The 12,756-nt window shown below is 34.4% G+C and overlaps 1 protein-coding gene across 1 annotated transcript; it reads right to left on the reverse strand.

Annotated features, from left to right (window-relative positions):
- Positions 1-10,601: 10,601 nt before the first annotated feature.
- On the reverse strand, positions 10,602-11,411 carry LOC101263307 (uncharacterized). The gene is made up of 2 exons (XM_004237256.1): positions 11,105-11,411; positions 10,602-10,993 (listed from the first exon to the last, which is right to left on the reverse strand). Exons 1-2 carry the CDS (start codon positions 11,409-11,411, stop codon positions 10,602-10,604), a joined length of 699 nt encoding a protein of 232 aa, XP_004237304.1.
- Between the last annotated feature and the right edge of the window lie 1,345 nt (positions 11,412-12,756).

A 12,756-nucleotide genomic window follows, 5' to 3' on the forward strand; every position in this document is an offset into this window, starting at 1 on the left:
TTAATCATACTGATATGATAACATATCTATATTCACATCAGATGTAAATTGTCATGTCAGTTTTTAATTAAATAATATCTTTTCTTAAGAGAAATGTCAAACTGTTCAAAACATTCTTTCTTGATTTCCATTCTTGTTTCTTATTTTCCCATATCTTTCATCTATTTTGCTATTTACATTTATTCTTATCATTTTTTTTCAAGTATATTTTTTACATAGAAGAGGAATTCGCAACAAGAAAAGCTTTGCTATGATGTTTTATTATAAATTTTACTATTTTAAAAGTGGTTAGAAGGGATTTAAATGAAGTATGATTTAAAAAAAAAAGAGATCGAATAATGAGTCACTACAAAAGAATTCATCCAAAATGCTCTACATAAATTGAATTCAATTTCAACAGAATCAAACATATGTTTTTCATAAACCTATATAAAATAGACATCTATTTCACATTGAAGATGTAACGATTTGTTTCATTGTTATAGAAAAGTCTACAGGAAAAAAATTTGGGCTAGAAAACTTTTTGGTAGTAACTTGGAATTTTCCAACCTATTTAATATTTGAATGAAATCGGACTCAGTGAGGTGTAGATAAATCTTCTAACAATTATAATGTCTAATTATGAATATGATCATGTGAATAGATAACTAGGACGTTAAACAATACATATGAATTTATGGAATTGAATTCGAGTGATTGGAACTCCCGAAACTGATTTTGGCATGAACGGATATATTCTGACTATCAAGGGATGAAGTTGTGTTCTGAAATAGGGGTTAAAATTCTTAAATTTGCTCCTTGTTTCCGTGCAAACCGCTAAGGAAGAATTTTTCCTCTAGGGCATAACACCTCAAAAACCAAGCCTGGATTTTTCTCTTCAGAAAGTTACCTGAAGTAGTGAACTACGATAGAGTTCACGGAACGTGATGGGGTACACGGTCTGTAGACCTTCCTCATTTCTGGAGTTAAACTCCACTAGGCCCCCACCTCAGACCATGGACTCCATTGCGGACCATGGTCTTGACAACCGGCAGTGGTAGTGTTCATTGTACATAACTAGTAGGACCGCAAACTATCCCTAAGACACCCCTCGCCCAAATAATTACCATGGGGACCTTTACGATTCATAGTCATGAAGACGGGTCATATGGAGTCCGTGGAGCTTAACTAGTATACCCCTAGAACTAAGTCGCCGAATCTGAACCCAAGTGAGGACCAAAAGGACCATCATAGTATATGGTCCTCCACATGGGCCATAGTAGGGGCTCGTGGGACAGATCCCTGAACCCCAACTGCTAAACCAAGTGCAGACCATGACCATCTTCACTGTCCGTGGTCCCTTTCATGGTCCATGAAAGTGGTCGTTGTCAGCCCATCAACAGTTTAAGTTAGGGTTTTTTGGTCTTTTTCCCAATTTGTTGGACACCTAAATTACATTATTTTAACCCTTAACTTTTGGTTTTGGTCAATTTTATCCTAGAAACATAAATAGAACTTACCTGAATAAGATCTTTCATCAAAACTTTGAAAATTAGAACGCTAGAGAGGATTAACTAGTCAAACAACCCTAATTAAAGAACGTGACAAGAATCTATCAATCCATCCCTGAAATTGAAAGATTTTTCCTTGGAATTTGTCACCGGGTATGTGAGATTTTACTAGTGAGTTCCTTTCACCCAGTAGGTGTCTAGATTTCAGTTTCATTCTTGATTCTGTATTATCAACTAGACCTAGGGTTTATATAACTTCAACAGGCTATCATGAATTAGTTATTTACATTCTCCAAATCAAGTTATCACATTATTACTTTGTTTGTTGTATAAGTTTGATAACTCTAGTTATGTATTTCTATATTTCTTGAATTACAAATGCTAGTTCGGATATTAATATGCATTCTAATTTGCATGTCAATTTTGACATATCTAGTTTATAACAGAAATTCAATCATAATGTGTTAGTCATTTAATCTATTGGGAGTATCATAATATCGAGTTGGGCTAGGTTCAGGCACCCTTATAGTCCCAAAACTATAAAGCCACATAGGTTGTAAGTCCCCTTTGTGGGCATCACTTTAGTGATCATGTTAGCATGGATTCGGATGGGAGTATTGGGTCCTCTTGATGGGGTGTATAGATCGGACTCCATATTTAGCTCATGTGATTTTATTATTGGTTATTAGTAGTTCCCATAGTTCTGTAGGACTCTATTTTATTGACCAAGTTTCAGTTCAACATGTACAACTTAATTGTTGCATTCAGTTTACATTTGTTCAGTATATTAGTATCTTTATCGTGTCAAGATTATATTATTGCTTTATTGATTTGTTCAATTATATATTATTTCAGGTTTACTCTATATTTCATGCTCAGTACCTTTCAAGTACTGACGCGTACTCTACGTTACATCTTCTCGTGATGTCGATTCAAGTACCCAGCAGTCAGATCACACATAAATCAGTTCCCGAGCTTTAGTTCAACGGCATTAGTGGTGATTCTTCATTGTATGGGTACTAATGACATGTTTATATCTACCACTTTTAGTCTTTAGTTTCAGTTTTACTAGATCTAGTTGGGGCATGTCCCAAAATTTATAGTCAGTTTAGAGGCTAATCTTCAGACATTGTTAGATACACCTATGTATTTGAGTGTGATATTTCTCTTTTATTAAACTCCTAGATTTCATATTAAGTTTTAAGTATATGGGTATTCCCCATCATTTCAAGCTTACTTTATGTTAACTTCCGCATAAGTTATTATTATTCTTAGTATGTTCATCTTATGCCAGCAAGGTTATCTTGGGGTCACTTGTGATCCTAGGCCCCGTGTCCGCATCCAGGGGGTATCTCGTGGCGTGACAGGGCAGGGCCGATGTATCTAGGTGAGGACAATTGTGAAGAGACAGACACGACTTAAGTCGGAAATAAATCATTAAATGTTTCATTTTGTACTTTTTGACTTCGAGAGCTAAGGAACAATCATAGGCGAGTTCTTGAATATTTTCACCACTCTTTAGAATAAATGTATGGTTTTCACTCCTAAAATCCGTTTTTTGATATGTAACATGTTAATTCATGGGTAATTATTGTTGAGCATTAGTTTCGAAAATGTTTGGATGGTGGAAAAAGTCTTAATTTGGGTGTTGGATCAAGTTTCGACCTAGGGTTGATGTTAGTGATTATCTTCGTGGTAATTAAGTTTTGTTTATTGATGCCAACATTATGTTGATTGTTTGTAGACTAAGAACAAGAGGAATGAATTCGGAAAGGGAAGAATCTAGTTTTTTAGGGGATTCAATATTTCTTCGAGGTAGGTAATGATTGTGATTTCATGTTAGTGTTATATATATTTGATTGCTTCATTATAATGCATGTACGCATATGAATGTTACAATATTATTCACACTAATCGTAAATGAGGATAATTTAATAATTGTATGACATAATGTAGATTGTGATTCTAATTGTGGCTTGTTTAATTGATAGGGTGTTACGTTCCAACACACTAACTTGGATTGAGTGCCACATTCCGGTGCATAAATGAGATCGGGTGTCACGTCTATCACTCTAAATTGGATCGGGTACCACATACCAGTACACTAACAGTTTGTGTATGGGTTTTGTGTGAGGACCAATAACTTGACATATTCGTATATCTTAATATTGAGAAATTGTATGTTGATCGTAAGTGATATTGATATTGTATATGTTCGATGTATAATAACTTATATATGTTGCACTTAGTGTGATAACTGTGTGATCCTATCAGTACACTTTGGTTGTGTATTGATACTACACTTGCTCTTTCTTTGTTGAGTACAGGGCATCTTCAAGCAGCTACTGACATACCTCGTTTAGAATATCAATAATCATCATCAAATTCCAGGGTGAGCCAGTTCTGTCTGGCTGCCGTGAGTTATCTTTGGTTTTGTCAATTTATTTTGACTTAGACTAGTTTGTTAGATAATTCTTCTATTTAGTTTGGGTTCTACCCATTTATTTAGACTATGGTTATTTGTTAGAGTTTTGGTACATCGACTTTTAGGTTTTATGCGTTATTTCTGCAATCAGTTGTTAAACTTTTGGAGTTTATGGGAACTCTACTTTAATTCTGCATTTAAACCTTCTTCCTTATCTTTATATGTGTAGTTTAATGGTTAGTTGGATTCTAGTAATGGTTCTTCCAACCCTTTGAATGTCAATCACGATGGTCTGGGTCGTGACAAAAGAACATCCTTTTTTATTTTCGAACTTTATATTTTACCCAAAACAAAATAGTATTTTATTCTCCTAGTCATTCTTAAACTTTCAAATGATATGAAAATATGAGAAGAGATAGAGAAATAAATGTATGTAAGAGTATGTCACGATCCGAGAGCACCCCTGAGTCGCGACACGACGCACTTGACGTCAAAGGTGTCTCATACAAGCCTCTTAGCATTCATTTGTCACATAAGCAATAAAAATAGTGCAGAATTAAAAAAATTTTAATAAAGTCAACAATAGAAAACTCTTGTATAAAACGTAGGAATATTAAGCCTCAATATAGTCATCTTATACACCACATCAACATCATAGGGACACGACCCTTTACAATAAAAAAGAACTACCAAGAGTCTTTTACATCAAAAGAAAACATAAGAGCTTTTCGTCTTTGAATCCATGAGGACTTACCAAGTCTTGGAGAATAATCTAGGTCCAAGCCTTCAAATATAGAATCCACTAGCAACCTCAACCTACACTTGTAATAAAACATAGAAGAGGAATGGGGTTAGTACAATTAAGCACTAAATATGAGACCATGAAAAAAAAAACATGCTAAAAGGGGGACAGTTTTGTTGAAAGTCATACTTTTATGTCTTTTGGTAAAACTTCATGAACATTGAACAATAATAACATAATATAAGTCAAAACCAACATACAAGTCACAACATCTCATTTAAACCATTACCTTTATCTTTTCACCACCACCTCAATAATCATGATTCAACCTATACCGACATGCAATACATGAATATTTACATTAAATAAAGCATTTCATCATATTACGACCTCTATCTAAAGTTACCCTAAGACACCTTTAAGCAAGACGTAAAGTGGCAGCCCGTACTACCTCTCCATGCCTCACCTAAGTGTTCCTCAAGGCCACATTTAGACAAGAACCTTTACACTCCATCATGACATACTAAATAACTCATTTCATAAATATAAGAGATATATGCATCACATTATAGGGACATTATTAGCTTCATTTAGAGGACTATCAACACTAGTCATCATCTTCAAAGTTTACTCGTGTCATGTGTAGATAGCATCCAATACTACTACCTACATGTTGTAGTACCTATCAAGTAAGTAGAGTGCACATCCCACATGATGGGAATAGGCATTAACCGACATAGACCATGACAGATAAATCACGGAATCTAGTGTTCTATCCCCACAACGTAAAAAGGTGTTCTGCTTGAAAAGATTAGAACTAATACACATCCTATATAGGCACATAGTTTATGGGATATCCAAATATTTTCATTGGACTTTCACCTTAGTCGTTGCAAAGAGCCACCATGCTTAACCTTAGTTCCCATAGAGTATTTTCATTCACAATATAAAGGTGTGATTAAGAAGGCCACCAACATTAGGTCTACCGACCAAAGACACATACACATGAAGGACTCCACAACCATTATGTCTACCACTTAAAGGTATAAGGGATAGCTCATTTGATCTTCCTTAGAAAGTGATACCACCATTAGGTCTAGCGCTCCTAGGTAAATAATTTCACACAAGAAGGAGTCCACCACCATCAGATCTACCGCTTCAAGGTTATTCGTTCACTTAGGCTTCTAGACTTATGATTAAGGGCTACCAACATTAGGTCTACCAGTTCAAAACATGGTATAAATTGCCTTAGTAGTTATTCATAGGAACGCTACCCACCTTTGTAACATTCCTTTTTTGCGCAGCGGCGTAAGGGTTTTTCCAATTTAAATGACGTTATTAATTAGGAGATTATTTTAATTTTTCAGAGTCGTCACTTGGAATTGAGTTACGGTGTTCCAAGTCACCTTTTTTGTTTAATCCCTAATCAAAAGGAAATGACTCTTTGTTTGATCTGCGAACCAGTTCGGGTAAGGAATTCTACTGACCGATGGGAAAGTATTAGGCATCCCTCGAGTCTCGTGGTTCTAGCACGGTCACTTTATGGACTTTTATGACTTAAACTACTTTTTTGAATATTTAATTGTTAAAACAAATGTATTTACCTTCATTCTTTAATTTATTTAAATATATTAAAACTACCTTATTTTATTAATCTATGCCCTTTAATTAAAAATATATATACGCATATAAATTAAATCAAACAAAGCAGAATAAAATAAGATATTCTTTGTTGTACTTTTTCTTTTGTTATTATTATTATTTTTATTTTTATTCTATTTTTTACGTTTCTTTTTTTTCTCTTTTTACCTTCTGATCTTTTACTATAATTATTATTTTATTATTTTTATTTTTATTTGTTATACTTTCAAGGTTTTATTTGCTTTTTTTAATTATTATTCAGCTTAATTTTTTTAAGTTTGGACAAAGAAACTTTCAAAAAAAATCTTTCCTCCTCAATTGCATGTTTTTTTAATATTAGTTTTATACTTCTTTTTCTATTATCTTTTTTTCTGTTTTCTCTTTTCCCCTTTTTTTTATTATATTCTTTCTCACAATTTATTTTTTAATTTTTCCTTTTTCTTTTTATTATTATTATTATATTTTTTTTCTTCTTCCATTTTTATTCGATTTTTTTACGTCACTAACATTAAACAAAAATCCTACTAACTAAAATTAATATATTTACATAATAGATACACATGTTATCATTATAAACTAAATATTAAAAATTAAAATGACTTGGAAAATAATTTTACTTATAAAATAAACTATGGGTTTTTTAAATATAAAATAAATCACGGTTTGTTATAATAATTTCACACTAAATATAACTATACAAAGGATCTAAAATAAAGTAGATATGAACATTTGAACATACTTCAAATAATAACATCAATAAATATTAATGGTTTAAACACATGCGAAATTTAACAACTTCAATATATTGCAATCCATTCTCGCATTATCATGACATAAAATCAATACAAAATAAAAATAAGTATTACCTCTTGTGGAAATTATTTCACGAAAAGAAAGAATTTAGGAGCCACGAACTTGAAACCTCAAAATCCACTATTTTTAGTTGTATTTTTCTTTGTGTGTGTGTTCTTCGGGGAAAAAATGAAAAGTTTTCTTTGTTGTTTCTTCTTTTTTTTTCTTTCCCTTTTTGTTTTTTTTTTTTTTTTTGCTCTTCTCTTTTCTTCCTTTTATTTTCTCTTTTTTTTCCTTGCTCTTTTCCTCTTCTCCCTTTATCCTTTCTGATTCTCGTTCCTCTCCTTTTCCATTTTCTTTTTTTTTGTTATGTTATTTTTATATAATAATATAGGGGCTTCTTGGTTAGTTTTTTTATAGTTGTTCATGGTAGGTGGTGGTAGTGTAATGGTATGTGGGAATGTGGTGGTGAATAGTGATTAAGTGTGGTAATGGGTAGGTTAGTATTATTAATTTTTATTGTTAATAAATAATAATAATAATAATAATAATAATAATAATTACTAGTTATTTCGGCATTGATAATAAAAAAATATGAAATATCTAAATCAAAAATATAATGAAGAAAATATTAAAATCAATAATTTATTTGCTAAATTTTGAATAAATTAAACAAAAAATGTAACTTAAAGGGTAACTCTATTTTTGTTGTTTTCAAATCCTTTAAAATAAAATTATTAAATAAAATATCTACTTTATATTTAAAAAATATTTAAGCTCTAAAAAGGGTATAAAACTTAAATTCGGTCAAAATTACGTATCTACAGTTTGCCCCTCTTTGACTAGAAACAACCAAAGAGTTTTCTGACAAATAAGTAGACAAAGTGACAAGTTTTGACCAAACTCTTATTTGAAAGACCATAATTTATGTGACTGAGTCCTTGTTTTGGACATCCTACATATCCAAGGTTATAAGGGAATCAGGTCACGTGTAGTTCAAGGAGATGAGGTGATGAGTTGGAGTTAAGTGAGGTTCCATTGAGGCTCTAGATCGCGACACTTAAAAAATATAAAATTGAAAGCTAATAGTGAAAAGAAAAACAAATGTACAAACTTCTATCCATGCAGCTTTTCTTGAATCTTTACTTGAATTTTGACTTTAAGATATCACCTTGATTTTTTGGTGAATATCTTAACCTAGAACTGGAATGGAGGCTCAACTTGCCACTTAGGCGGAGCTTTTGACATTCTTCAAAAATGACAATTTGAAAAGTGCTCTGGAATAGCTGCGTGTTTTCTTTATCAAAAGTTGACTAGTAAAAGACGTGAGGAAGTCAGGCTGCTACATGCATAGAGGAAGCTAATTATAACCATCATGGAATTGATTATTCTAAAAAAAATTGAAACTTTTTTCTTCAATTTCAAATCCATGTCTCGATTGAGGAAACCTGAAAAACCACCACCAACAAAAAATAAATTTTTGCCCCAGTCTTCACTGGAAAAATTTTGTGAGTTATTAGCAAATATAAATATAAAACATAAACTCTGACTAGGAAGTGTTTATTTTAGGAGAAAATAAAACTAAAAATCTAGACTAGGAAGTGTTTATCCTATGATAAAGTAATCTAATCCCATTAATCAAGAGGGTCCTGCTAGTCCCATTATCCAGGAGGGTCCTGTTAATCCTATTATCTAGGAGAGTCCTATTAGTCTCATTATCGACAAAGGTCCTGCTAGTCCCATTATCGATAAGGGTCCTGCTAGTCCCATTACCAGGAGGGTCCTGCTAATCCATTATGAAGAGTGTCCTTCTAGTCCCATTATCCAGGAGGCTCCTGCTAATCCCATTATCGAGGATGGTCCTACTAATCCCATTATCCAGGAGGGTCCTGCTAATCCTATTATCAAGGAGGGTCCTACTAGTCCCATTATCTAGGAGGGTCTGCTGGTCCCATTATTCAGGAGGGTCCTGCTAGTCCCATTATCCAAGAGGGTTGTGCTAGTCCATTATGTGAAGGGTCCTTCTCGTCCCATTATCCAAAAGGTTCCTGCTAGTCCCATTATCAAGGAGGTTCCTGTTAATCCCATTATCCAGGGGGGTCCTGCTAATCCCAATATCAAGGAGGGTGCTGCTAGTCCCATTATCTAGGAGGGTCTGCTAGTCCCATTATCCAGGAGGGTCCTGCTACTCCCATTATCCAGGAGGGTCATGCTAATCTCATTATCCAGGAGGGTCCTGCTAATCCCATTATCCAGGAGGATCCTGTTAGTATCATTATCTAGGAGGGTCCTGCTAATCCCATTATCAGGAGGGTTGTGCTAGTCTCATTATCCAAGAGGGTCCTGTTAATCCCATTATCCATGAGGGTCCTACTACTAAAATTTTCAACAAACTAATAATACCAACGAAACATTGTGAATGCTATCTTCATTATTTGGCAGTTCCTTCAAGGAGAAAAATAATAATAATAATAATAATAATAATAATAATAATAATAACAATAAATAAATAAATAAAATATTCCAACATTCAAGTAATTGTTGTTTTGAAATATATTAGCCAACTTTCATTTAATATTTCACAAGTCTTCATTGTAGGGTTTCCATTTCGCTCGCTGTAGACTAGATTGGATATCTAGGTTCCTCGAATATTCAATCTTGAAATGACTTGTGTCCCTGCTTCAACAAAGAAAATTCGTGAGTTTAAAAAGGTGGTTGACTCTTTTTTCGATGAAGACTCTTTTTTTTAATAAGAAGAAGAAAGAAACACTTATCTGAGTGTGGGAGCCGAGTCTACTGATCATGCCATGTAATTTTAATTGATTTCCAGACTTGGCTATCCAATCTATTCATCAACCATTATTGATCATTCAATCTTGATGTGAAATCCTGACACTTAATGAATCTATAAATAATTTTAAACCCTTATACACTTTGTGATATTCACGAAGGTCTTTTCCGCTAAAACTCTATCATGTTAATTGCTCCAGCTCACGTCCGCCTTATGGTGCATGTCAGAATTTTCACCAATAAGACTCTCTTATATTCAACTCTTTTTCGCCTTACGGTGCCCACTTAGGATTTTTACCAATAAGCCTCTCTCATTCTTATTTCTTTCTACTCATTTTTGTCTTATGGTGCCCATTCAGGATTTTTTCCTACCCTTAACCAACTTACTCTCGACATATCAAGGGTTGATGCAAAGACTTTTTTTTTTACTTTAGATGATGTGGTTGATTTTGAGCTTTGAGATGAGAAACCAAGTGAATAAACAAACGACTTTTGCCCCAGTGTACTACAATATAAATTTTTGGATTTGTATTTGGTTGAACCGAACCCAACATTAGGGATGCCTACGTATCTTGCTGAAACAAGAATCAGGTCGAACGTAGTTCAGGCAATTTGTGTTTTTTTGTAAAACTCAAGGAAACAGCATAACCTAGAGATTCCATTGAATCAACCCTTGAAATGTCGAGCCCAAACATAAGGGTTTCTAATATCGAAACTCAAATCATATGTAATATCTTTTCACAACATCAGCATTGACGATCGTTTCTGTCACTTTGCTTTCTATATCTGCTAAGTAAAGAGCACCATTGGGTAATACCCTTTTAACAGCGAATGGTCCTCTCCAATTTGGAGAAAATTTGCCTTTGATTTTGGCATGATGTGGCAAAATGTGTCTCAACACTAATTGACCCTCTTCAAAATGTGTGGGACGCACCTTTTTGTTGTATGCCCGTGCCATTCTTTTATGATATAATTGTCCATGACATATTGATGGCAGACGCTTCTCATCAATCAAACTTAATTGCTCTAACTCTGCTTTGGTCCACTCATCACCATCAATTTCTGCCTCCACAACAATTCCTAAAGATGGGATCTCAATTTTTGTAGGTATAACTGCCTCAGTCCCGTATACCAGTGAAAATAGGGTAGCGCCCACTAACGTACGGACCGTAGTGCGATAACCCAACAAAGCAAAAGGCAACTTTTCTTGTCATTGTCGAGAACTTTGCACCATCTTACGAAGTATCTTTTTTATATTTTTGTTAGCAGCTTCTACAGTCCTGTTTGCCTTTGAGCGATACGGAGTCGAATTTCGATGCTCAATCTTAAATTGGTAGCATACCTCTTGCATTAAGTGGCTATTGACATTTGCGGCGTTATCAGTTATAATCACCTTTGGAATACCAAACCGACACAGATGATGTTGAAATGGATGAAATCCACCACGACCTTCTTGGTCACTGACTTGAAAGTTACTGCTTCCACCCACTTTGTAAATAATCAATAGCCACCAAGATAAACCTGTGACCATTCGATGCTTTTGATTCTATCGGTCCAATCACATCCATTCCCTATGCCATGAAAGACCATGGAGCAGACATTGCATGCAACTCAGAAGGGGGACAATATATCAAATCACCATGTATTTGACATTCATGACATTTACGAACAAATCATATGGAATCCCGCTCCATGGTGAGCCAATAACATCCTGCTCGAAGTATGTTCTTGGCTAGAACATATCCATTTATATGAGGTCCACAAACTCCTGAGTGTACTTCAGTCATGATTGTGGAAGCCTCTTGAGAATTTACACACCTTAGAAGACTTAAATTGGGTGTCTTCTTGTACAGTATGCCTCCGCTTAAAAAAAACCCCTTGCTAGTCGTCGAATAGTCCTTTTTTGATTACTCGTTACATCCGACGGACATTCTCCAGACTGAAGATATGTTTTGATATCATGAAACCAAGGCTTACCATCAAATTCCTCCTCAATCATGTTGCAATAAGCATGTTGATCACGAATTTGTATGTATAAAGGGTCGATATAAGTGTCATCAGGGTGTTGGAGCATCGAAGATAAAGTGTCCAATGCATCTGCAATCTCATTGTAAACTCTGGAAATGTGTCTAAACTTTATCGATATGAATTTTTGACAAAGACCTTGTAAACAATGTTGATATGGTATGAGCTTTGGGTCTCGAGTTTCCCATTCTCCTTGAATTTGATGAACTAGTAAGTCTGAGTTTCCTAGCACTAATAATTCTTGGATGCCCATGTTAACAGTCAACCTCAGGCACAAAATGCATGCTTCATACTCAGACAGATTATTAGTACAATAGAATCTAAGTTGGGCTGATATAGGGTAATATTCCCCTGATTCAGACATAAGAACAGCTCCTATTCCAACTCATTTCCTGTTAGAGGCACCATCAAAGAATAACTTCCAACCTTGATTGTTATCGTGAATAAATTCATCGATACAATATATCTCTTCATCTGGAAAATAGGTTTTAAGTGGTTCATATTCTTCATCAATAGGGTTTGCAGCCAAATGATTTATCAATGCTTGAGCTTTCATTGCGGTCCGCGTTATATAGGTAATGTCAAACTCTGTGAGCAATATTTGCCATTTCGCAAGCCTGCCTGTAGGCATGGGCTTTTGAAAAATATATTTCAATGGATCCAAACGAGAAATGAGATAAGTAGTGTAAGATGAAAGATAATGTTTAAACTTCTGTGCTACCCAAGTTAGGGCACAAAATGTTCTTTCAAGAAGGGTGTACTTTGCTTCGTAAACGGTAAACTTCTTGCTGATGTAATAAATGGCCCGCTCTTTCTTCTGAGTGTCATCATGTTGACCCAGTACACAACCA

The sequence above is a fragment of the Solanum lycopersicum genome, chromosome 4 (assembly GCF_036512215.1).
Source record: "Solanum lycopersicum chromosome 4, SLM_r2.1".
Classification (NCBI taxonomy): domain Eukaryota; kingdom Viridiplantae; phylum Streptophyta; class Magnoliopsida; order Solanales; family Solanaceae; genus Solanum; species Solanum lycopersicum.

Excerpts from the sequence above, each read along its gene's own strand:
- LOC101263307 (XM_004237256.1), bottom strand. The coding sequence starts at position 11,411 with ATGGTCACAGGTTTATCTTGGTGGCTATTGATTATTTACAAAGTGGGT. Across the intron at positions 10,994-11,104 it reads ACTTCGTAAGATGGTGCAAA|TTATACCTACAAAAATTGAG; the intron begins GTTCTCGACAAT and ends GGACTGAGGCAG.